The 27657-nt window shown below is 42.2% G+C and overlaps 1 protein-coding gene across 2 annotated transcripts in view; it reads left to right on the forward strand.

Annotated features, from left to right (window-relative positions):
• Positions 1–27657, forward strand: part of LOC112118356 (uncharacterized protein KIAA1958) — a 112671-nt gene that overhangs the window by 47733 nt on the left and 37281 nt on the right. For both annotated transcript variants that reach the window (XM_026646405.1, XM_024216634.2), the window contains exon 2: positions 1216–2413. In XM_026646405.1, the coding sequence (XP_026502190.1) occupies positions 1240–2413 (1174 nt within the window). In that variant the 5' untranslated portion in view covers positions 1216–1239. The remainder of the gene's footprint in view (positions 1–1215; positions 2414–27657) is intronic.

Consider the following 27657-nt stretch of genomic DNA (forward strand, 5'->3'; position numbering starts at 1 on the left):
TTGGCCAGATGTAAACTCTGCTTCACGCCTCAGCAGTCTTTGGGCTTGATCCTGAAAGGTACTTAGCAGCCTCAATTTCTACTGAAATCAATTGGAGTTGCAGGTTCTCACTAGTGGGATGAGACTTTGTCTGTAGGCTAACTTTATTTGAAAGATGGAACATGAGCAGGACATGCAGTTTGGGGCAAGTAAAAGACTGAAAATTCAACAATTTCTTGTCCTCTGTGTGGAGTGCCAGAAATGATATTTTCCCAGTATTTATTAACTTGGCCCCAGATTTCAATGCCTCTTGTTTCTGGGTTTCTAGATAGACATTTTTGAGAAGAGGACAAACACTGTGTTTTGCTATTGATGCCAATGGAATCAAGTTTTGGCTCTATGAACTTGGAAGGTTTGATAAAGCAACAGAAGTTTTAATTCTCAATATTCTCAATATTCACTCTTCTAGACTAGCTTGAAGTTAGTAGAAAACTGGAATTTCTATTCGCCATTGGACACTTAGCGGCTACCAGTAGTCAGGCGGAGGCTAACAAAGAACCAATCACACAGTTACTTTGTCTTTAATACAAGGAAAGATTATCAATCTTAGGCCCTCAAGTGGGTTTCTTTGCATCTCCTTTAAAAAGGAAGATGCATTTGAAATAGTTCAAGAATTACATTAAATCTGATCAACGTGTGTGGAAGATTGGACTCAGTGCCTATAATGCTAGTTTCAGATTCAGGCTAAAAATTATAGTTTGAGGTTTTTTTGGCTTTTTTATTCAGTCTATCAGATATAAAGATTTGTACATGCACTTGTTTTAGATTTGAGTGTCAACATGTCGAATTAGATTGTCAATAGTAGCGAACTTGCCTGTTTAAAAAGCTATTTTATCTCACTGTAGATTTGAGGTGCATAGAGATATTTCTTTTGCCCTATTATTTTAAAGACAGCATTTTATAGATAGAGTGAGAAGAGAGAAGGAGCTTAAAAATTAATGCTATGTTGACAAGTGTCTTTTAGAGCCTATTACATGATAAAAAGATGATTTACCTATAACTTGTATATGGTTATTTGCCTTTGTAAACATTTTTGTATAAGGAATATATGGAAGTAGGTCTCAGCTCCTTTATTTGTAGAAAAAGAATATGTGTTATGTTCTTATTTAACAGTACACAGTTACAACTGTTGAAAACATGTAACCTAAAAATTGCCTTTAATTTCCTTTTCTTTAGGAAAGGAGTTGTTGATCCTATAACATGGAGGATTGCCTTCATACCTCTTCTGAAAACCTTTCCAAACTGGTCAGTTGGGCCCACAGCCATGGGACCATCTGCAGCCTCATTCCAAATCTAAAGCACTTGCTTTCTGAAGGTTCCCATGGCAACCTGACAGCTATGTGGGGCTGTAGCGCAGGCCATGCGTATCATTGGCCACTGACTGCTACCTGCAGGGCTGGATCCCAGGAAAGAGTATGTTTCCAGGACAACAGAAGCTTCAACTCGGACAGTCCCAGCATCATAGGTGTGCCCTCGGAGACACAGACTAGCCCAGTAGAGCGGTACCCTGGGAGACCAGTGAAAGCAAAGTTGGATTGTAACAGAACCAGGGACTCCTGTGATTTCTCTTACTGCAGTGAGCCTTCAGAGCTAGATGAAGCCGTGGAAGAATACGAAGATGAGGCTACCCTCTTTGACATGGTCTGCGAGTCCTCGGTGACAGATGAGGATAGTGACTTTGAACCTCATACCCAAAGATCTCAAACCATTTCCCGCAAAAGGCCTGGAGCGGGCCAATCCTCATCATCTCTTTCAGGCTCCCAGTCTCAGGTCATCGATGAAAGTAGTAACAATGTGATCGTCAAAAAGATTAAGCAAGAAATCCCTGAAGATTATTATATTGTGGCTAATGCAGAACTTACTGGTGGCATTGATGGGCCTGCATTATCGCTGACGCAGATGTCAAAGCCCAAGCCTCAAACTCATGCTGGACCTTCCTATATTGGCCCTTCTAAGCCCACCCCTCCTGTAGCGCCTTCTCTCAGTGCTGAGCTAGACTTACAAAATGTGTCTGCTTCTCCCCCCGTCATATCGAGGCCTGCAGTTCAGAAGCCTGCAAGAGTAACTCTGGCTTCTCCAAACAGAGGACCAGCTAGCACCCCTACAGCCAACCCACAGGTAGCACTCCAGATGCCAGTCAGTACTTCCAATACCAGCAAACAGATTAGCATTCCTTTATCCGCCCTGCAGCTCCCTGGACAAGAAGAGCAAGTTGCTTCAGAAGACCTTCTCCAACCCGTGCCAAATCAGGTTCCTGCTGGCGAAGTAGCATTATCTCCTTCAATTAGCGCGGAGCCGGAAGTCAGCTCTAGTCAGCAACAACCTAACACTGCTCCTATCATCACTGCTGAGGCAACAGCACAGTCAATACCAGGTATGAAACTATGGAAAGCTCACACTGTCATGTAGGGAATTCAGTGTCATTCTAAAGGACACGTTTCTAAGCCAAGAATTGCAGCTGAGAAAGTGAAATATTGATCATGGTTACCATAGGTTACAGGAAGGTATTACTAGATAAATCAGTAGCTAAGCACCCTACATTGGAAGGGTGTTTGGAAAGCTTTCTTTAATAGAGCCCATAAGCACTTGATGTAGGATAATGTTAATCCAGGGATACTTCATAAAGGAACCAACAGACTTTTTCTCTAAAACAGATAGATCTCAAAGTAGGTTACATTTGACAGTCACATAGTTCTGTAGTGCAAGATCTATATGGGACAGTATGCCGCTATCTAGTTATATATAAGGAGTTTTGAGACAGAAAAGCAGACTGTTTGATTCATTTGCTACATCAGAAAGATAAAATCTTAGTAAAAGCAGCCTACAGTAGTGGCCAGAGCTTTCCTCTCCCTTCCTTATTCCTATCAAGAGAGCTGACATTTGAAATGCAGAAGCAGGGGAGAGGTGTAACAGTAATGGCCGGAGGGAAGTTTGTCCTATCATAAATCTTTATTACGTTTTTTCACTAACTTGTAAATCACAGCAACCTGGAGAGAATGGAGAGAGAGACACAGACCTTTAAACCTTAAAGTAATAGTGCGTATACTTTAAATGAAGCCAAAGAGATCCTGTCCCATTTTAGTGAACATTTTCTTTCCAACGTATCCTTGTGTTTCTTTGTGCCTCCCTCTGCCCTCAATGAAATGATAAGTCTAACCAAATAAGTATTATAAAAACATAAATTTCTCAAAACAACACATTTCTGTTGATTAATCTTTTCATGCCAGCAATTCTGGAGAGAAATCAAATGCTTTGCATGGGGAAATCTGGTTCTCGGCACCAGGTTATTGAACAGTTAGATATTACCTGTTACGCTGTGATCTTTACTGTTGTTGTCAAACAAAATGTTAGCTGTATGTAAAATTTCCAATATTATTCAGTAAAACCCAGCAAAGCACCGTAAGATAGAAAATGCAGAAGTTAGTGTTTTTCATTTTGCAACCAGTGACTCTCATTTCTGTCCATTAGACACTTCCTCACAGCAGTCCTGTCATGTGTAAATTATTTGATGGGGATCCTTCTATAAAACCCCAGCTAAATTCAGATCTGGTTCTGTAGGTTAAGTCCTAGGGAGATGGATTGGTGGGCAGAGGTCAGATGTGGTAGTCAAAGGCTCATGGTAAATTCGTTTATCACATAGTTCTTCAGTTCATCACATAGCTATCACCTTCACATATGTTAGCAAGCCAGGTTCTGCAGTCAGTGATATCTATGGAATTTCAACTTGCTGAGTCACAAACTTCAGTGGGTGCATTGGTATAACCCAGGGCAAAATTTTACTCTGATGTGTGTTATCTCTGAGATTCCTTTGTTTTCTACAGGGTAGTAAAAATAATTTCAGTCTGCTGTAGCCAGCAGTTAACAGAGGAATGACTTGCAGCTGTCCTGCCATGGGCAATGTTTTCATCAGCTCTTAGAAACTAAGCAACCTCAGGCCTGGTTATTACTTGGAATGGAGACCGCTAATGAAAATCTGAATGCTGCCCCTGAAGTGGTGCTGGTGATTCTGTAGGTTGACCTCTTCCTTGTGAATCAGTTCTGAACTAGTGTCCTAGGGAGACAGAGGTCTTCTCTAGGACAACGGTTCCCAAACTTGGTTCACGGCTTGTTCAGGGTAAGCCCTTGGCAGGCCGCGAGACACTTTGAGCGGCTGTACCTGCGGACGCTCCAGGTAAACAAAGCATCTCGCGGCTCACCAGGGGCTTACCGCGAACCAAGTTTGGGTACCACTGCTCTAGGATAAGATGCAAAATCAAGGCTTTCATTAAAGATATCACAACACTTTTTGCAAAGGCAGTGATGTTATCTTAGTTTCCTAGTAGTTTTAGCTAACTAAAATATTGTATACTTCCTGTCTTAACTCTTATGTAGTACTCCTATATGCTGTTAAACAGCTTCCATGTTCCACCCGAGAGGTTACGGCATTTCAGCAAAGGGTAAAGAGATTGCTGTGTAGGTAAGGCTTGATCCTGCAACCCTTAGTCATGTCAATAATGTATTGAATTCAATGGGGACTTCTCATGTGGGAAAGGAATAACTGGACTAATAAATGTTTGTTTGAACCACAAATTTGTATTAATAAGTGTTTGTACCAAAAAAACATAATTCTGCTAAGATGATTGAGCTGCTAAAATGTGAGACATGATTTCAAAACAGAGTGGGGTTAATTGAAAAGTGAAAGAGATTCCGCACCTATCGTAAATTTTTTAGGCCGACTCTGGGCTGGATTTCGTAACAGAGAGCGATTCACTACAAATGGTGAATGATTTCACGTGGAATTTGAATTCCACTAAATCGTGAGAGGAGGATTGTCCAGCCTACATGATACTTTTCTATCCTGAGCTCATTATAAACCAGGAGCAATATAACTTTTTACTCAGTAGGGAGAATGAATTGGATTTTAAAGCAGGAATCTTTGCCATTGGTTTATAGACTCAATTATAGTGATAGTTTCTTAACAAAATACTACTGAAAAAAAGCATGGTGTTTAAATTCTGTCTTTTCCCCAACAAATGCGTCCTTAATTCCACAGTAACATCTAAGGCCCTGATCCTGCTAAGATTGGTGCACATGCTTAACTTTATGCACTGCTGACGTCAGTGGGACTAACTCAGTGTGTAAAGCTAAACACATGGGTGGGCCTTTGCAGGATCAGGGCCCACACTGGTTAGTTGTGATTACTAGCTGCAGCCACCACAGTGAAGACATATTGTTTAACACATCCCTGTAACAGGGGATGCACCCAGGGCCGGCTCCAGGGTTTTGGCCGCCCCAAGCAGCCAAAACCAATAAATAAATAAATAAATAGCCGCGATCGCGATCTAAAAATAGCCGCGATTGCAATCTGCGGCGGCAATTCGGCGGGAGGTCCTTCACTCCCAGGCGGAGTGAGGGACCGTCCGCCGAATTGCCGCCGAATACCTGGACCTGCCGCCCCTCTCCAGAGCGGCCGCCCCAAGCACCTGCTTGAGAAGCTGGTGCCTGGAGCTGGCCCTGGATGCACCCTTGAGCAATTTTTTCCAAAGATTATAGTACATGCTCTGCAAAGTAAAAAGATTGATAATGGTATGTTTGGTATTGGACTGGATTTGGATCAGGCTCTAAAATGCGTGGGTCATACTGTTTTTTACAATTCTTCCTATCTACAGCGTCCATCCAACCTGACTGTCTGCTTCAGACCTGTGAACAGGCAGAGAATTGAAGAATTTTATACTTGCACAAGATTTTTGTCCATTGTACTTCCCCGCTTGCTCATAAAAAACTTGGTAGACAGGGTAGGGGGGCCAGTAAAACATGCAAACTTGGCCAGGAATCAGAATACAAAACCTTTTCCTGCTCCCACTGAATTCAGTGATAAAACTCCCATTGATTTTATTGGTATCAGGGTACGGCTTGTGTCTTGTAGATGCAGTGATGCAACTGGGATTCAACTCTTAGGTCTTGAAAGCCCTCTAACTTGTCTCTGCTTTAACTAAGGTTGTGTTTTTGAACAGATTTAGTTAAATCAGCTCAATCCCCGATAGAAAACTCTTAAATCAGTTTTAAAATGGCTTAAATCAATTTAGCTTAATTCATTAAGGAATCGGCTTAAGTTGCATCGAGATAAGCCCGCTTGAAATCAGTTTGAGTGTCCACACTGGGGTTTTGCTCAGGTTTAACTTAATCTAATTTTAAAGTGATTTTAGTTAAACTGGTACAACTTTGTATGTAGACAGAGGACCAGATTTACAAAGATATTTAGTCCCCTAAAAATGCAATTAGACATTTACTGGAATTTATAAAAGCACTAGGTGCTAACTCGGAATGAGTTCAGGGCTCAGGCTGAGGATGGTGGCTTCTGTTGAATTAATTTCTTAAATTTTATAGTTTATTTTTTGAGCATAACACATAGGAACTCCTCTATGTGTTTACAAGTTAAAAATAAAAACTGATTACTGTAACCTGCTATACTCATTAACTCTAGCCAATTCCCCATCTTATGCCATGCAAGAAACGGCTAATATCTAGGCTTTTCTTGTGGAGCCACTGGGGGAGCTATGTCAGAGAAGCCTGTCCTCCCTGAAAGATCTTTGTCACCTTTCCTGTTGCCAATTCCTGACGTGTCCTTCAGGCCAGGAACCGGCAAGGGGAAGGTCTGTTGCACTGCTGAAGCTGTAATGTGACTAGGAAGCATCAGGTTTTCAGAGGGCAAGGCGTGGCGGGGTGGGATGCCCTCTGGGAGAGTATAGCTACATGTGGAAAAGGTCTTGTTGACTTGGTGGAGGGCAGGGAGGGAGCTGTAGCTCAGAGGGAGATGTAGGGAGGTAGCGTTGCTAAGGTACGTAAGACGAATGACTAGTCTTCAGTACTGTGTTGCAGAACGCTCAGGGTGGGTGTGTCCTAGGAGTCAACAATACAACGTTTTAATTATCTCTTTGGTCAGACGCTATCCCAGCAACATGAACACAGCAGAAGTGGGTTCCATTAAGATCCATTGAGAGGGTTTCACATTCAAATATACTAACTGGGAAAAGGACACCAAGAATTACTGGGTGAGGTTCTCTGGCCTGTGTTATGTAGTATGTCAGATCATAGAGGTCCCCCTGGCCTTGCGATCTTCGAAATGTGAAACATATGTAATAGAGTAAAACCTCTCAACGGTAAGTGTGATAATGAGATTTGTCAGCTCCATGGCAAATCCTATCCATCCCTCGCCAGCATGATGGTGGTTACAAAGTTGGGTGCTGCTTTTCCATGAAGGTAGAGTCAGGACAAGGAACGGGACCCCTTCAGCCACCATCCCTCCCTCTGGCAGCGGCCTCCAACATCCTTCCTCCCCACGTGGTTACCAGAAATTATCTACACACCAAACGTGAGGCCAGAATGTGCGAGGGCCTACGCTGGATCTGCACTGGCCCTTAGGGAGCTTTGGGAGGCATTGTGCCTCAGCTCTGAGGTGTGCGACGGGCGCTGGCCTGCTGCACTATCCTTTACAAGGCTGAAGCATGCTCCTTGTTGTGCATTTGGCTAATCTTGCTGTCCCGTGTGGGTGTACTGCCTTCTCCTCATCCCAGGGGGTGCTAGCAGGGATTCCTGGATTCTGTATACGCTCTTTATATCCTTCCCTTGCCGTGCACCCCACAAAAATCATGAGATTTATAAAAATATAATACATTTTTGGTTCTTTTTATTTGCCTTCTGGGTTTTTTTTTTTTTTGAGCTTTTCAGGGACACATTTTCAGGCTTTTCTCTGCAACCAGAAGGACTAGAAACATCCTTTTTATATTAAATGGAAGCACATAATCACATGACTCCAGGATCTGGGACTTTCAGGGAAACACCAAATTATCATGAGACTTATGATAAAATCACAGGAGCTGGCAACAATATGACAGGGTCTAGCCACAGACCAACACTAAACTAAATCATAGGTTCCCCTTACACTGTAAGTACCATTTTATCAGGCTATTTTAAGAATATGCTCCTAATAAGCAGAGAAGGCTCCTCCTTGCATGGGTAAGTATATGTGCATATTGATAGCTCTTTGGGAGACAGAGGGTCAAATTCATCCCTGATGTAACTCAGCTGAAGTTAGTGGAATTATGCCAGCGGTAAATGTAGCACGGAGTGATCAATCATGTGAAAGATACAAAACCTGATTTAAAATCTTCCCCGAACACTAAAAAAAAACAAAACCCTGCTAATAGATCTCTGTAATTATAATTTTACATGGCAGAATTGATGGCTTTTGGCTAAATCAGTTGCTGAAGGCTGCCTCTGGGGTCATATTTTGCTGAAAGTGGTCAAATGAACAATTAAACCACTGTTGTAGATGAGTGAGACAGTTTTTCTCTTAGCCTTAGAGTAAAGAGATCAGAGGCCACTGGCAACTCATTCAACATCATAATTTATTTCGATTCTAGCTCCATAGCTGAACTAAAAATAACTTGAGCAGAGATAAATCATTTAAAAATATACCCCTATGTTTGTAAAAGCTGTAAAGACCCTGCTTACATGGAAAAATAAAAAGAAATAATTATCCTTGAATCATTAGAAAATCCAGTAAGTTAAATTAACCTCCTCCTACATTACTATTGGCCTCTGATCTGCCAACACTGGTTTCACTGCTTGAGTCCCACCCATAGCAAGAATAGACCTTGGAAGATTACATATAATATTGCTCAGCAGAATATCAAGCTGTGTATTTTTATAAGCACCCCCTATGTTTATGTCCCAAAGCAGTCAAATGATAAATTAATGTTTTGGGGCCTTAAATCTGGAAGCTCTGTTTCTCAGGCTGACATTTGAATTTGTCAGATATTGTGAAGGGGGGACCAATTTGAAAACGAAACAGGAACATATTAAAGAAAATGTATTTCACCCTTGAATAGTTGTATTAATATATTGTTTATGTCCTCAGTATCTACAACATAGCAATGGAAGTTTAATAATAATAATACAATAATACAAAATTATGTATTATTATTATGTGCTTCCTGCTATAGGTATTTATGGTGTCATCAGTGTTTGCAAGAGAATCCTGAACTCAGCTCTCAGCAAGCATTATCAAATCTTTTAGTTTACTTTATAAATGTATCTATTTCAATTTTTAAAATTCCATATGTATTTTCTTTGGTCAAAATTCACCCCAGGTATGGAAGGCTCATATAAAACCTTCTGCAATGCTGACAATCAGCAAAGGGTGTCATGAATGATACATGGAATCACAGCATACCTTAAACAGGAAGCATTTATTAAAGAAAGCAACTGCAAACTACAGATGCAAAAAATAGGTTTCTGCACTGCTTGAGTTCTGCCTTTGTCTCCTTGGGGTATGTCTACACTACGGGATTACTCCGAATTTACAGAATTCGATTTTTGGCAACCGATTGTATAAAGTCGAGTGCATGCGGCCACACTAAGCACATTAATTCGGCGGTGTGCATCCATGTACCGAGGCTAGCGTCGCCTTCTGGAGCGTTGCACTGTGGGTAGCTATCCCATAGCTATCCCATAGTTCCCGCAGTCTCCTCCGCCCTTTGGAATTCTGGGTTGAGATCCCAATGTCTTATGGGGCAAAAAACATTGTCGCTGGTGGTTCTGGGTACAGCCTCACCCCTCCCTCCATGAAAGCAACAACAAAAACCGTTTCATGCCTTTTTTCCTGGGTGAACTGTGCAGACGCCATACCATGGTAAGGATGGAGCTCACTCAGCTCAAGACAGCAGTCATGAACATTGTAAACATCTTGCGCATTATCGTGCAGTTTATGCTGAACCAGGACCTGAAAAACCAGGCGAGGAGGAGGCGGCTACGGCAGCACGGTGATGAGAGTGATGAGGACATGGACATGGACACAAAATTCTCTCAAACTGCGGGCCCCGGTGCTTTGGAGATCATGCTGTTAATGGGGCAGGTTATAGCCGTGGAACACCGATTCTGGGCCCGGGAAACAAGCACAGACTGGTGGGACTGCATAGTGTTGGAGGTGTGGGACGATTCCCAGTGGCTGTGAAACTTTCGCATGCGTAAGTGCACTTTCATGGAACATTGTGACTTGCTTTCCCCTGCCCTGAAGCGCCAGAATACCAAGATGAGAGCAGCCTTCACTGTTGAGAAGCGAGTAGCAATAGCCTTGTGGAAGCTTGCAACGCCAGACAGCTACCGGTCAGTCGGGAATCAATTTGGAGTGGGCAAATCTACTGTGGGGGCTGCTGTGATGCAAGTAGCCAAAGCAATCACTGAGGTGCTGCTACCAAAGGTAGTGACTCTGGGAAATGTGCAGGTCATAGTAGATGGCTTTGCTGCAATGGGATTCCCTAACTGTGGTGGGGCGATAGATGGAACCATATACCTATCTTGGCACCGGAGTACCAGGGCAGCCAGTACGTAAACCGCAAGGGGTACTTTTCAATGGTGCTGCAAGCACTGGTGGATCACAAGGGACGTTTCACCAACATCAACGTGGGATGGCCGGGAAAGGTTCATGACGCTCGCGTCTTCAGGAACACTACTCTGTTTAAATGGCTGCAGCAAGGGATTTACTTCCCAGACCAGAAAATAACCGTTGGGGATGTTGAAATGCCTATAGTTATCCTTGGGGACCCAGCCTACCCCTTAATGCCATGGCTCATGAAGCCATACACAGGCAGCCTGGACAGTAGTCAGGAGCTGTTCAACTACAGGCTGAGCAAGTGCAGAATGGTGGTGGAATGTGCATTTGGACGTTTAAAGGGTCGCTGGCGCACTTTACTGACTCGCTCGGACCTCAGCCAACCAATATTCCCATTGTTTTTGCTGCTTGCTGTGTGCTCCAAATCTCTGTGAGAGTAGTGGGGAGACCTTTATGGCGGGATGGGAGGTTGAGGCAAATCGCCTGGCCACTGATTACGTGCAGCCAGACACCAGGGCGATTAGAAAAGCACACCAGGAAGCGCTGCGCATCAGAGAACCTTTGAAAACCAGTTTCATGACTGGCCAGGCTACGGTGTGAAAGTTCTGTTTGTTTCTCCTTGATGAAAACCCGCCCCCTTGATTGACTCATTCCCTGTAAGCAACCCACCCTCCCCCTTCGATCACAGCTTGCTTTCAAAGGAAATAAAGTCACTATCATTTAAAAATCATGTATTATTTGTTAATTGATTATAAAAAGAGGGAGAGAACAGATGAGGTAGCCCGGGTGGGGTTTGGGAGGAGGGAAGGAAAAGGCCACTTCAAAAGTTCAGAATAATGACAGCCTTTTGCTTGGGCTGTCCACTGGGGTGGAGTGGCAGGGTGCACGGAGCCTCCCCCCCCCCCGCGTTCTTATATGTCTGGGTGAGGAGGCTGTGGAACTTGGGGAAAGCTTCATGGAGATGTCCCTGGAGGATTTCCGCTCCATCCCCAGATACATTAACAGACTTTTCCAGTAACTGTACTGACCGCGAATGCATCCCAAGTCCTCAGGGCAAATTAATCATTAAACACGCTTACTTTTAAACCATGTTTTATATTTACAAAGGTACACTCACCAGAGGCCCCTTCCATGGCTTCATGGTCTGGGATACTGCCTTGGGAGGGTACTTCAGTCAGGCTGAGAAAAAGATCCTGGCTGTTGGGGAGAACGGAGTGCTGTGTGCTCTCCGCAAGCTCGTCCTCCTCCTCCTCCTCCTCCTCCTCATCTTCCCCGTCCGCAGAATCCTCAGGCATGGCTGACAGTACCCCCTCCTCAGAATCCACGGTCAGGGGTGGGGTAGTGGTGGCGGCCCCCCCTAGAATTGCATGCAGCTCAGCGTAGAAGCGGCATGTCTGCGGCTCTGCCCCGAACCTTCCGTTTGCTTCTTTGGTTTTCTGGTACGCTTGTCTGAGCTCCTTAACTTTCACGCGGCACTGATATGAGTCCCTGTTGTGGCCTCTCTCCATCATGCCTTTGGAGATTTTCTCAAATGTTTTGGCATTTCGTCTTTTGGAACGTAGTTCTGCTAGCACGGAATCCTCTCCCCATATAGTGATCAGATTCAGTACCTCCCATACGGTCCATGCTGGTGCTCTTTTTCGATTCTCGGACTGCATGGTTACCTGTGCTGATGAGCTCTGCGTGATCACCTGTGCTCTCCACGCTGGGCAAACAGAAAATGAAATTCAAAAGTTCCCAGGGCTTTTCCTGTCTACCTGGCCAATGCATCCGAGTTCAGATTGCTGTCCAGAGCGGTCACGATGGTGCACTGTGGGATAGCTCCCGGAGGCCAATACCGTCGAATTTCATCCACACTAACCCTAATTCGAACTGGCAATGTCGATTTCGGCGCTACTCCCCTTGTCGGAGAGGAGTACAGAAATCGATTTTAAGAGCCCTTTATGTTGAAGTAAATGACTTCGTTGTGTGGACAGGTGCAGGGTTAATTCGATTTAACGCTGCTAAATTCGACCTAAACTCATAGTGTAGACCAGGCCTCGGTTTACCATAGACCACACCCTGTTTGGAATGCTGTACAGCAGAGACATCTAGTGGCTGTATAATATACTGCAACATATAAACATACAGTGGTGTCTTCACACCCTGCTCAGACCTCAAGTGCGCTGGCATGTAAGCAAGGGGAAACAGCAGCTTGGAGATGTGCTGGGACCATGGAATCGCAATTACACAGATCCAGAGGCCAAGAATTCTGCTATAATATCAGTAGCTACTATTATAGCTTATGAGGGTTCTCTGCCTGGAAGGGGGAAGGGAGTTGAATCTATGCCCCTACACCCTCCTAGAATTCCCTGCATTATGTGTGGTCTTCAACAGTTTTTGCATTTATTTTCTTAAAACATATTTTCAGTTCAGCTTCAAAATGGTGACTGTCTCCTGGGGAATGTTCTCTGGGTTCTAAGGAGAATTGTTTTAAACACAGATTCATAGTGCTGAGAATCTTTTAAATGAATTTTTAAACAGAGGTTTTCAGATGAAAAAACAACAGCACATAAAATGTCAAATGAGACAGTGTGAGAATGTCTGAAACGAAAATGGGCCGTTTCAACAAATGTTGTAGCAATGACACCTAATGTAAACTCAAAAAATACCCCCACTCTGGCACAAATGAAAAAAGAAAAAGGGGGGGGGATAAAAACAGGAGAAGAGGAGTAGTAGAAAGCAACCATTTTTGCAGAACCCGTATAAACCAATTTGTGTGCGCGCTCTCGCTCTCTCTCTCTCTGCCAGCTCTGCAAAAGGTTATCTAACAAATGTTATTGCTAGGAACATGCCAAGTCTTTAACGATACTGATACACACAGGAAGACAACAAGACTCATATGAATTCCAGATCCATTGAAAACACAGGAGAAAACACTGGCAAGAGCCAGCATGTCTGGGCTGGACATTTATTTATTTGTTTTGTGGGGTGAGAGGTCACTTTCTATTCAATGTGATGCTTTCGGATAGTGCTCAGTTTTTGCTGTTGTTCCACTTAACACTGGGGCTACCCTGGTCTTACGAATTGTGGTGCCCAAAGCTAGAGAGAGGATGGGAGGGATCTGGTTGTGAGGTTCGCTGTCAGTGGAGCAGATGGGGTGGACAAGACAAGTGAGGCAACAAGCCTGGCTGGGATGCCTAGTAGGCACTTGCTTTGCTTGTCCACTTAAGGCTGGCCTCATCTACCTTAAAATAGGAATTGCAAATAGGGCCTGACCCAAAGCCCATTGACATCAATGGAAGGACTCGCACTGATGTCTGTGGGTTTTGGAGCAGGCCCATACTTTGGTATATGTGTGTATCAGAGAGTTGTCTGGTTTTGTTGAATCCTAACACTTTCAACAGCAACGGAGTCCCAGGGGGCTGCGCTTCCACCTTTCTCAGTGACGAGAGAATGCCACTTTTACAAGGGCTGTTCTACAAAGCCAGGGCACAGTGACCTGCCAATACTTCCGTTTCCCTTTTATATTCATTACTTCACTTGTTAGGAAGCTTGCTGTATCCCGTCTCCCTGTTTGTGCCCTTGCAATGATGCCAAAATCCACATATAAAATAAAATGGAATTCTACCCATTGCCAAGAGTACATTGTTTTCTAGGTGTAGGTACTAACAAGAAAAAGATTTGCTGAAGAGAGAAAATATATGTTTTTAAAATTAGTTTGGAAACACACAACACTCCAAAGAAACCTGGTAGCAGATTTTTTTTTATCACCTCTGGTGCAATTTTTTATTGAGGCCCCAATTCAGCAAAGCATTCAAGCATGTGCATAAGTCCATCCTTGTTCAATAAAGCACGCTTCATGTTAAGCACGTGCTTAAGAGTATTTCTGAATAGAGATGAGCTGTTGTCTGGAGCATTACAGGTGAGCTGCAAGGCAGAAACAAATTGAAGTGTTTGTTTCCGTAATTGCTCCATTATAAAGTCAGACTCGTGAACTCTCTTCACCAAATCTTTTGTTTTCTCCTGCTTGTTCTGTCAGATGCCGCCTCTTTTCTCCTTTGTGAGGAGAGAGAGCTGCAGCTCAGGTTATGGCCTTGTGACATCCCTGTTCAGGTCCCCAAAAGATCTTGCCGGGACCCTTCAGAAAAGAGCGAGAAGTGAGAACCTGACCATTCAAATGAACAAAACCAAGCAGAAAATAGGTATGGAGATTGTTACTAACATCACAATGGGTCAGTAAAGGGCAAAATCAATTTCTTTTTGTTGTTGCTTTGCAGTTCATCTGTAAGTTGAGAGACATGGGTAGCTGAGAGAGCCTCATAAATAAGCATTAACATCGGCATGTTTTACAGTATGATGTCTTGAAATGTTAAGAGTAAGTGTAAAATCCTGACCATATTGAACTCAGTGGCAAATTTACTATTGACTTCAGTGCAGCCAAGATTTCACCTCGGGGTGTGTGCCCACACTGCCACTGCCGGTGTAATTTCTAGCTTGGGTAGATGTACATGCACTAGCTTTGATTGAGCTATCGCATTAAAACTAGCAATGTAGCCACAGCACCACGGGCAGCCACTCAGGCTAGGCAACCAAGCACGATTTCTTCCAAAATCCTAAGTACATTAGTGTTGTGTTCACCAGAAAGCAACCTTTGTGGCTGATGGCTCATGGAAACTCCATTAGTCTGTTAGTTACAGAGGCAGCTCCCTTTTTAGTTCAAGGGGTAGGGGTTAAGAACATAAGAACGGCCATACTGGGTCAGACCAATGGTCCATCTAGCCCAGTATCCTGTCCTCTGACAGTGGCCAGTGCCAGGCACCCCAGAGGGAATGAACAGAACAGGTAATCATCAAGTGATCCATCCCCTGTCACTCATTCCCAGCTTCTGGCAAACAGGCTAGGGACACCATCCCTGCCCATCCTGGCTAATAGCCATTGATGGACCTACCCTCCATGAACGTATCTAGTTATTTCTGCAACGGTAGTGGCTGCATAGTGCCTAAATTGACATGACATGGACAGCTAGCACTACGCCCTTTCAGGGCATGAAATTTGCCATGTGTTTATAAAAATTGACTCAAAAAATGATCTCAGGGGACACATTGATCATAGTCAGTTTGTCCCCTCCTGGAGAAAGGAGTCTCCCCTGGATGACTGACACATGGGACCCGACTTTTAAAAAGTCAGGTATGCAATTGTACATGCACAACTTAGCACATAATTGTGCACCTGCTATGCACATGCAATCACTATGATTGCACCAATGTCCCATAATATTAAATGGGATTTACATGACACAGCTCATTTGCTTTTAACATTCATCTTGAAATATTTGCTGTCTTCTCTAATGAATATCACAAAGACATGATGTTCAAATATTCTTTCAATTCTTGAAAAGAACAGACGCTGTTTTCTTATTTCCTTTGTGTGGATACTGGAGTCTCAGATGCCATATGTGAAATTACCCTGGTACCTTACATTAATTAGTAGCAATTTTCCAAGATACGATTCTATCATATCTTTTGGCCTACTTACAGAAATTAGCATCTCCGTACCCATTAGGGTTATTACTTTCTCGATAGATGGTAATGAATGTTAAACTTTGCATGTAGGACCTAATTTATTAGCGTGTATGTCTCCATTTCTTTGCAATATATCATGTGTTCATTTTTATATTTTTGTACCGTATATCTTTGTTTGGAAGCTGCCCTTGATCAGTAGGAGTTGCCTCACAATGCCATTCAAGCCTCAGAGGAGAGTATGTATATTTAATAGAGGACACTGTCAATTTAAAGCCACAGGGGGAAGTAATGAAATTAACTAAAATAGACCCTGCAGGTGAGATCCTTGCTCTGGCCTCTTTATGCTGGATAATAGGACTACAGCGGCAGAAAGGGGGCAATAAAAGCCCTATTTCTGGCCAGGGGAGGGATTCTTCCAGTGCAGACACTGCAGAAGACAACCATAAGGCTACCCTTTATGGACCACCCCCCCACAAGCCCAGGAGCAAGACTGGTGTCAGGAGAGGTGTGTCAGAGCAGGGATCCAGCCCCCCGGGCTGTCTAAGTTATACTGGAGGCCTCTCCAGCCCCTGAAACAGCCAGGGATTGGGAGAACGCAAAGGTGGCTTAAAGCTGCCTTATCCCCCCTCCTCTCCTGGGCTGTGAGTGAGAGGCCCAGCACAGAATCTCCCATAAGAAGGTATACAGCAATTAGTCGCCTTAGAGTGGCAGTATTGTATTTTCATGTTTTGATAAATAAGATACCCATTTTATGTCAAATCCTGGTCCCATTGAAATCAGCGGAAGTTTTGCCATTGACTTTGGTAAGACCAAGATTTGGCTATTTATATTTAACCCTCATAGGTCACCAAGGCCCTAGTTCAGGAAAGGACTTAAATACATGCTTAAATCCACCCTGTTTAGGAAGGAGTGGATCTTAAGTATGTGCTTAAAGTTGAACATGCGCTCAAGTGCTTTCCTGAATCTGGGACTAAGGGCTTGTCTACACTTGAAACGCTACAGTGGCATAAAAAGTTGGATCCAAAGTGGCATGGTTTAAATCTAAATGCAAAGCCCATTTTGAGTAACGTATTCTTATTCCGACCGTTCTGTTGAATATTTACGCTCTTTTTTTCTATTTGTTGCAATTTTACGGAAATGGTTGAAGTAAAAATTATTTTCCCTACCAACTACACTATGACCATATTGAAATATTTTAATAGTTCTAGATTTTTAAAATGAACTATCTTGTAATAGAACATTCTATTCATTTTTGAGGAAAACATACAGCAAACCTTTCAAAATGCTGCTATTTACACAGGGTATATAATAGAGATAATTACCAGTGGAAATTGAACTCAAAAGTCCACTTGGAACATTCTGCAGGGACGAGGCTTCTGGGTCTGATGGGAGCAGCTAAGTGGAGTTTGCGGGGGGCAGCTGCCCAAATGGGCTCAAAACTATGCTCACAAGATTTTCGAGAGCGGGGACTGAGGTTTGCAAATAGGGCGGACTTTGAGCTCTAGACTCTGCTCAAATGCATTTGAGCTTCAGGCCTATTGCATGAACCACCAAACAGCTGATCTAAGAGAATGACTTTTGATAACTAGTGAGCTGGGCTGGATTAGAACCACTGACCTGCAGGTAAAAGATTCTGTGTTTATAATCAACTTTAGGCCGGTAAGTGTGTTGGCTACATGTTACTCTCAGCATGCACCTATGACTCCCATTCACATTAATAACAGTAGGGCACATGCAATGAGAGAAGTATATATGCCTATACATTGAATAAACTTATTGTAGGCTTTAGATTAACAATAACACTGTATTCTGCTATTGTTTTTCAGTAACTACGTATGCATGATGAAAACAACCCTTCAAGCTAAACATATAACCATTGGGGTAATACTTAACCATTAATTTGCTAAAATATCTATGTACGTGTGTAATTATTTTGTTCTGTGTTTGTACAGCACTTCACACAGTGGGATCCCGGTCCATGACTGAAGCTCTTAGGCGCTAAAGTAATACAAATTAATAATAATATTGTGATTACTAAAGCACCATAGGCACGCGTGGCACTTCAAAGAATGAATAAAGGCAGACTGCAATCTAAATTAAGACTCTTGACAGGAGGAGATAACAGCATAAAATCAGGGATAGAAAAGAGGAGGGAGAAAGCAAGACTATGGAATTATGCAGTCACTAAGGAAGCTAGGATGGGACTTTGAGAAGTGCTTAGTGATGGCCTAACTCTTCTCCAGTGGGAGTTTTGCTGTTGACTGCAGAGTAATGCCAATGCTGAGAACTTTTGCTAATCCCCCGCCCCCCCGTGTGCTATGTCTAGGTGGTTACGCTTTTCACAAAGTGAATATTGTTTGGATTTGATGTAATGAAACACATCTGTATTTTCTAATTAGGGTTGTCAAGCAATTAAAAAAATTAATCATGATTAATCACACGATTAAACAATAATAGAATAATATTTAAATATTTTGGATGTTTTTTTCTACATTTTCAAATATATTGATTTTAATTACAACACAGAATACAAAGTGTACCGTGCTCACTTTATATTTATTTTTATTACAAATATCTGCACTGTAAAAAATAAAAGAAATAGTATTTTTCAATTCACCTAATACAAGTACTCTATCATGAAAGTTGAACTTAAAAATGTTATTGTTAATCTAAAGCCTACAGTAAATGTATTCGATGTATAGTCAGATTTTCAGTTGGATTTTACCGGAAAGCTCAGAGAAAGGGAAAAAGGGGGCTGCTGCCTTGTTTGGTGGAGAAACTTGGCTAAAAGTATGTTTGTGTTCAGAAACATTCGGAGATGGGAGAATTCCAATGCATATCTGTTCTGAACTAGATCACCCATCTGTAATGCAAATCTTAATTTGGTTTTGTGCCAAACATTACACTCAGGGTGTGATGGTATCAATAGATCTAACCTTTGAAAAATCTGGATATAGTTGTGTCCCAATTATCTTTGCCCTAGATTGTTTTATTTTTTTTCTTATCCCATTCTGGCCCTCACCAAATCTATTTATCTATTTAGTGCCCTCATATTGTGGCCAGTAAGGCCTGATAGATGGAGGAACTACATAAATTAGGACATTTTCTTATGTGAATGGATGTAATTTTCTCTCCTGTCCACTAATCTGGGCAATCTTCCTCTGAGTGTAGTGTGCTCATGCCTTCATTCATGTATGTGCCGCCTTATGGGTCTTTTCCCCTCTCACTGATTCTTCCGAAATGCAAATGTCCACTCAGCACTCATCCTGCCAATTCTTTGGGACTTGCCCTGTGTGGCTGACTAGACCTCAGGAAACAAATTAAGGGACAGGAAAATTATTATTAGCATTCCAACTCCAGTTGTTCAGCCATATGCTGTTGTCTGTTTTGCTTTTCACTAATTTTCTCTCTCTGTATCGCTTTTTACTGCCTCCCTCTTCCAGTCTCTTGGTTTCTGCTAGCTGTCAAGTGAAGGGACAAATAATGTGCCCAACACACCACGCACTAATGTGGTTCTTAAATAAATCTGAATAACTTACCTTAGCACAAAGTAGGATAGCTGTAAATATATACATAAACCATGCATCCATAATTATGTACATAAAACTGTAGCCCATCTTAGCCCTTGCAGGAATTAGTCAATGTAGTGTCTGCTCTGAATTCATTCAGTAGCAGTGGTATAGATTATTCATATGCTATTGGAGAATAACAAATTATTTTTATGGAAATAACAAAACAAAACTAACAGCAAAAACTCCACTGTATAATTATGGCAGAGAGATAACAGTATCCTGAGCTCCATGGGCATACGCACACACTATTAGAGAGGAAAAGATTTGAAAATCCTGAACATATTTAAACAGACTCTATGGCAAACTGGAAACTTCAGCTTAATGTGAAACCAATGCAGCTAAAATAAAGTGGGTTTAAATGTGAATCTAAAGATGGAAAGAAAAAATGAACCTTTGAAAATTATTTGCTGTGTTAAGTGTAATATTTTACTTTTTGTAAAGATTTTCTACCCTACAAAGAATCTTGTAAACAGCTGGATGCTAGACATAATTAAAGGGCATGTATGTAGGTATGTAACCTGACAGAAAGAAAGGAAATTCAGTTGGTAAATGTCCATTAAAAATAGTCCTACTGCATTGTAAATCGTGAAGCCTTTGGATATTGCGTTCTTGTTCTGCATAATTTGCTCCATTCATATGGGATAATGTACAGTCAGGAAAGGAAAGGTAAATTGTTTAAGCCAGTCACTCTGCCCAGCTAGAATCTTAGAAATAAAAGCACAGATTCTTTAATAAGGCGGTGTGAGGTCTATTACTACACTAAATCAAAGGGGGAAAGAGTGTTTAAACGAGCTTCTCTGGGAATCATGGCACCACGTTTTGTGTTATCCGAGGGTGATGGCCAGAGCTCACTACACGTTATGTATTACACCTGCAGTAGATAGTTCAGACAGATCAGAAAAGGGTACCTTTGATTCACTACCATTGGCAGTATAATAAAACGGGGTGTATGTGAGGGAGAAAATGTCTGCAGTCTCTAATAAGCAATATATCAACTAAGCACTGTCAGGTTTTTGTAGAAAGTTCCCCAGCATGATTTATTGCATTAATTACAGTCATGTGGGCTTCATGCTCCTAAGCCTGAAATTGCAATCATATTCTAAAGTTGATTTAAGAATATGCTTTGGCCAAGACTAAAGTGCAGCTTATTATGATTAATGTAATAAAATATTTATTACATACTTCTTTTTCTTTTCTTTGTTTCTCTGTTTGCTGCCCTAGTTAGTGTCTCATTCCAAAGCTGTGACATACAATTAGATTTCAAATGACAAGGATCCTCATCTGTTTTTCATCTACCTCTTCATTGTTTCCCTTGTTTTTACATCCTTTCTGTTCATTTTCTCGCTGCATTTTCTAACTCTGTTTCTTATCTGCTGGCTGGAGTGCATTTAAATCAAGAGCAGGCAAATTGTGCTCTGTGAACGTGGCTCTTCCCTTTGAGATCAAGTGCATTGGTATCGCCAATGTGCTCATTAAAATAAAGGCATCTAAGCGCCCTAGTACAACACTGTGGCTCTTCTGTGGGGCAACCACATTAAAAAAAATAATTGGGGGGCCATGCATGGGAATGTGTTAATCCTCTAGCAGTATTGAGTGGGAACTAGAGATCAGTCAACCTAACTTCGATTCCTGGAAAGCTACTGGAACAAATTATTAAACAATCAAGGATAATAGGGTGATAGGTAATAGCTAACATGGATTTGTCGAGAATAAATCCTGCCAAACCAACCTACTTTCCTTCTTTGAAAGGGTTACTAGCCTAGTAGATGAGGGTAGGGGAAGCTGTAGATGTGATATATCTAGACTTTAGTAAGGATTTTGATACAGTGCCACATGACAGTCTCATTAGCAAACTAGGAAATTGTGGTCTAGATGATGATACTATAAGGTGGGTGCACAACTGGTTGAAAGATCGTACTTAAAGAGTAGTAATCAAGGGTTTGCTGTCAAACTGGCAGGATGTATCTAGTTGGGTCCCCCAAGGTTCCGTTATTCAATATTTTCATTAATGACTTGGATAATGGGGTGGAGAGCGTGCTTATAAAATTTGCAGATGACACCAAGCTGGGAGGCTTGCAAGCACTTTGGTGGGCAGGATTAGGATTCAAAATGACGGTGACAAATTGTAGAATTGGTCTGAAATCAACTGAATGGAATTCCATAAAGACAAACGCAAAGGTATTTCACTAAGGAAGGAAAAATCAAATGCCCAGTTATAAAACGGGGAATTACTGGCTAGGCAGTAGTATGGCAGAAAAGGATCTGAGGGTTATAGTGGATCACAAATTGAAGATGAGCTAACAATGTGATGCAGTTGCAAAAAAGTCTAATATCATCCTGGAGTGTATTAACAGGAGTGTCATATGTAAGACATGGGAGGTAATTCTCCTGCTTTACTCAGCACTGGTGAGGCCTTAGCTGGAGAACTGGGTCCAGTTCTGGGCGTGCACTTTAAGAAAGGTATAGACACATTGGAGCAAGAATAATGATAAAAGGTTTAGAGAACCTGATTAACGAGGAAAAGTTAAAAAAACTGGGCATGTTTAGTCTTGAGAAAAGATGACTATGGGGGGACCGATTACAGTCTTCAAAGGGCTGCTATAAAGAGGACTGTGATCAATTGTTCTCCATGTCCCCTGACGGTAGGACAAAAAGTAATGGGCTTAACGTGCAGCAAGAGAGATTTCGGTTAGATGTTAGGAAACATTTTTAACTATAAGGATAGTTAGGAACTGGAATAGGCTTCCAAGAGAGGTTGTGGAATCCCTATTATTGGAGGTTTTTAAGAACAGATGAGAGAAACACCTGTCAGGGGTGGGCTAGGTTTATTTGGTCCTGCTTCAGTGCAGGGGGCTGGACTAGATGGCTTCATGAGGTCCCTTCCCGCCCTACATTTCAATGATTCTATAAAGAGGAGACTAAAAGGTTAGGTGGTACATGTTCCTCCTGTTCTCTGCCCCTTTCCTCCTCACCTCTGAGGGGAATAAATACTGTGTATTATTTATCTGATATGATCCACAGCAAAACAGGCACCCAAAAAGGCATTTTCGGTAATTCTAATCTTAATCAATATGATCACAACATACTATATTATCATTATCATCATTGTGGTAATTTCTAGAGGGCACAAACTGGGATTAAGGTTCCTTTTTGTATTTTAGGCACTGTACAAAGAAATAACACAAAGAGAGTTCCTGCCCCTGCGCGCTCACCATCTAGGAAAGAGTAGTATTGGTAGCCTTGCCTGTAGCGTAACATCTCTAGTGGACCCAAATACCATCGGGCTTGAGATTGTTTTGGGCATGAACCATGGAGGGCCACATTTTCAAACCTGGCATATAAATTTGTGCTTGCGGTTTTGCATGAGTCATCCAGGTAGATAGGCATCTAGCTCCGCAGTTTGCATTCATAAGTTCTGTTTGCAAATCTCACTTTCCAAGTGTGCAGATACACTGACACAAATGTTGAGGCTGAGGCGTTGTGGAAAATACAGGCCATGGTTTTATTTATAGCCCAGGAGCTTTTGTATTTTGTGTTTTTCCTTCTGCCCCCAGATTAATTAAAAATATATGTAATTCAACAAAGGAGGCATTTCTAAGAGCGTCCTAACGTTTTTCTTTGTCTCCCCGAACGTCATGTTTTTCTTTGTCCGCCTTCGTTCTGAGCTGTTTTCTGCTTTTCTCTCTTCTACTAGCTCAGAATACATTCAATACCGTACATGGATGATATTGACTGTGGCCCTGACTCAGCAAGTCACCCATGTTAAGTGAAACATTAAGCACACACTTAAGTTCCATTGATTCCAATGCATTTTAAGCATGTGCTTAAGTGTTTCCTGAATTGGGACCTATGCTTTGCTCAATTGGGGCCTCACTGGGGAGAAAGGTGGAAATTCTGTGGGAGGGTTGTGTGTAATGCCTTTCCTGGATTGGTACTAGCTAGCCAAGTCCTCTTGGAATGCATCACTTCTATGATGTATCATCCGACCTCTAGTTCCCAGGGTAAATTACATGGTCACTGACACGTTGTTCTGATTTTCCTCAGCCAAATAATCCACAAAGCTAATACGTTACTATATAGTAATTGACATGAAAGGTCACCTATACCAAGTCATTAATACAAAGTCGTGGGCAAAAAGGGAGTATGTTTTCTATACTTAATATTAACACCAACAAAATTACGTTTGCTAAAATTGTCTCCTGCTCTATACTTTACTTTAAAATCTACATTTTCAATTTAAAGCATCCGTTTCAGGAAAGAGAGCTCTACATTTGACTATTTCTAGTCAGAAATTATGGAAAGATTATATTCTCTCCACAGTTGATATTTACATGGTAGCTTTACAATATAAACCTATTTTGACACATACCATGCCTAGAATTAATCTAATCTTCCTGAATTTTTTCATGTGTGCTCCTTTGACAGAAGAGCACTTTTTGCTAAAGTTGGAGGTGATTGAATAAGGCTTAGTCAAGATCAGGTACCACGGTTTGAATAATCAGTTTTCATATAGCTCGAAAACAGCTTGGCCAGAAAAGTTCAGATGTGGGTTATTATATTGTCCTCCCTGAGGAGAAATGTTTTTGGGTATAGTTTGCTGGGTTAAGGAGGGAGGGTTTTGGAGATGTGTGATCCAAACCAATGAGAAGTCAGTGGAATCCATATAATCTGCAAATTGTATTGACAGAGATTTAGGAAATCTGTAGCTGAGCCAGAAGAGTATATGGGGTTATAGATCTCCTCAGTCATAGGTTGCAGGCATTTGAAACTTGTTTTTGAAGCTGGCCAAGCATATGTGACTGAGGGCCTGATCCTGTAAAGACATATGCACATACTTTGAACTTAACTTCATGTGCTTGAAATTAAATATGTTCATAGTCTTTGCGGGATTGGATCCTTATGATGTATTGAGAAGGAATTGCAAACTATTACTTTAAGTGTGTGTGAAGGTGCGGGTGGGCAGGAGGAGATTCCTGGTCCAGATCATAGGCTAAAGGGGCTCTGTAATGAAGCATGGGATCTGGGTGTCAGAGAAAGAAGACATGTGCCAGACCGGCAGCGCGGGCGGCAGACGGAACCCCAGACCGGCAGCGGGCAGAGTGGGGCCGGCGGCCAGGACCCCGGCTGGCAAGGGGCCGGTGGCCGGAACCCCTGACCGGCAGCGGGCTGAGCAGCTCAGCCCACTGCTGGTCTGGGGTTCCATAATCCAGGCCAGCAGCGGGTTGAGCGGGGCCGGCGTCTGGGACCCCGGCTGGCAGCAGCGTGCCACTAAAAATCAGCCCGCGTGCCGCCGGTTGTGGACCCCAGTATAGAAAGAGCCAGCCTAGAACAAGGCGGGGGTGAGTTGTGCCTCTCTGCCTTAGGGAGCAACCTGCTTTGTCTCTTTCTGATTTTGGCTACTGTATGTTATCATCCTGGTTTCTAAGAATAAAAGTAGTGTTGTATTGCAACCTTCCAGCCAGAATATTTTATGTGTTGTATCTAACTTCTCTGTTTGTATGCTGTGAAACATAGATCCATGTTCATAGATCTTAGATGGTCAAAAGATTCTCATAGATCATAAAGGGGTCCAAGTATTTCTATGAACTACCGCCAAGAATCCTGCAGGGGTTATAACTAACATGCGGAGACACAGTAGGCACTCATACAAAGCATATAAACCTCACAAGGGCTCCTGTGGCGGTTTGCTCCATGTGAATACCTTACCAATGCAGAAATTGTGCATTCCATCTTCCCAGGCCAGTGATGCACACCAATGCATCACACAGCAGTTGAGGTTTAAAAAAAATTAGGTATTCGCAGACAAAAACTTCATGACACAGAGCTAAGGCTGTAAATAGGTTTCAGTAGCTTAAGTGGGAAACAATGTAAAATAACGTTGTAGTTAAAAAACACCAACCCAAACACACAAACAAACAGCCTCCAAATCAGACAGCCAGAAGTGTCAATGTTAAGGTTACACTTAAAACAAAATAAAATAAAAACAACCAAAAACTTTGAAAGTACGTTTCAGGCCCTGCATTCCGAGGTTGCTACTAAAGTGTTGCAAATATTGAAAAGGAGAAGCACCAATCTCCTAAATAAATAAAAGAAGGATGGGTCAGGAAGGGGGGTGAGGAAAGTGTCTGTTTAATTTTAATTTGAGGTAGGTTGTTTTCTTCTAAATAACTAAACAGCCAGGGCCAGATTCTCAGCTGGTGTACATCTGCAAAGCTCCACGGAAGCCAATTTACACCAGCTGAGGATGTGACCAACTATGTATCAGTTGCACTTACTATTTCTGGGCCTGATCCTGTAAGGTTCTCAGGGAGTTCAGAGAACTCAGAGCCTTGTAGAGTTGGGCTTCAAAGTTTGTAGCATTCATGGGTGAAATCCTGGCCCCATTAAAGTCAATGGCAGGTTTGCCATTGATTTCAATGGGGCCAGGATTTTACCCCATATCTTTAAAGGATCTGGTGGTCAGGTCTGGATTTAGGGCAAGTGACCCAGGCAACTGCCAGGGGTGCCTGTCTTGGGAAGTGCCAGGCTCGGGGTGTTGTGCATGAATAAATATAGATTTACAGATCCTAGCGTGCAAATTATTCATCTTATATGACAGGGATGAATCATGCATGCAAATTGTGCATCAAAGTTGTGAAATGGGCTCCAAATGCAATAAAAAATGAGGTGTTCAAAAGTTTAACAAACTGGGTGGGGCAGGGGTGTGCCGAAGATGCTCCTCGCCTGGGGTGTTATCTGGTCTAGGGCCGGCCCTGATTGTGGTAAAAGTGGGAGAAAAGAATACATGCTGAAAAACCAAACTAAAACTAGAGCCTGCCTTAACATCTGTTCAGATGTACATCCTGTAAAAAGTGGACAGATAACTAATGTTTATTTTAGAAACTCTTACTTTACTGAGATATCAGGTTACAAATATTCTTGTGCTCATTTACGTGGAATCTGCATTCACTTTTCTTCAAGGAAATCTGAATATGTCTTAATTTTGGACTCATGAAATATTTCACTTGTAATTTTGGGGAAGTTAATTGATCATAAATGTAATTTGTGTTGACCAGAAAACCGTAAGAGCATGTGCAAATGGGTTTTAAGTAAGAAATATTAGCAATCTTAGAGATTTTACATGCAATTGAAAGCACTTGATGAAAACCTTAAAATATAGAGTCTTTGGCCTAAGCATTGTGGTGTTTAGAGGAGGGAAGTTTAACTGATAGGCAGAATTCCATGGCAATATAAATGACTAGGGTAAAAATTCAAGCAAAATGTCTGGTGTGGGGTTTTTTTCTTAAAAGTGATCCTTAGCCACTGTGTTATTCCTTTGATTCTGCAGAGTTCAGCAGTTGTTATATGTCAAAACCGATAAATATATATTTTGCAACTGAAGCCCTTCTGCACTTCGTGTGTGTGTGTATGTGGGCGGAGGAGGAGCTGCCAAGCAAAGTCAATTCTGAACAGATAGCGAGGGAATAAAAATGCTAGAAATATCGTTCTACAAGTGCTGTGCTGTCTGTTGTTATGGGCTCTCTTACTCTTGGAGTGGTCCTGCATAGTCTCAGGCACGATTTATCAATGAGACCTCTGAGTCTGGGAAGAGGTGGTTTCCCATCTTTACAATACTGAGAAGAGAGAGTGACTTTCCAACGTTATTTCTAGGACAGAACGAAGAGCCAGATTGCTGTCTTCTGAATTCCGTGATCATAAAAGTTGCTTGTATTCTGGGTATGGCCTTGCCTGTCAATGTAACATTAGCATTTACTGTGAGCAAGTCTCTAGAATAACTGTATTGTAGTGCTAGGCACGAAGCCTGCAAGGTGCTGTGTGTTGTGTTTTCAGCACGGAGTTGTGAGCACTTAGCACCACACTGGCATGTTTTTGACACCAGGGCACGTTTTTGTTCGCTTGTATTAAAATATTCTGTAGGCAGTAGGTTTGCACTTAAGAATCTGTTCTAATCAGAGAGAGAATTGGGCAGTGAACAAACTTTGGGTACGTGTACGCTGCAAATGAATGTGTAATTGCAATGCGGACAGGCATACCCAGGCTAGCTTTAACCTAGCTAGCCAAGGTAACAATAGTAGTGTAGACGTAGTGGCATGGGCTTCAGGACAGGCTAACAACTTGAGTATGTGCCCCAGCTCCCTAGTGGGCTTGTATTTTGGTTGCTAGTCTGAGC

Source organism: Terrapene carolina, unplaced genomic scaffold (assembly GCF_002925995.2).
Source record: "Terrapene carolina triunguis isolate 2854851 unplaced genomic scaffold, T_m_triunguis-2.0 Scaffold35022, whole genome shotgun sequence".
Classification (NCBI taxonomy): domain Eukaryota; kingdom Metazoa; phylum Chordata; order Testudines; family Emydidae; genus Terrapene; species Terrapene triunguis.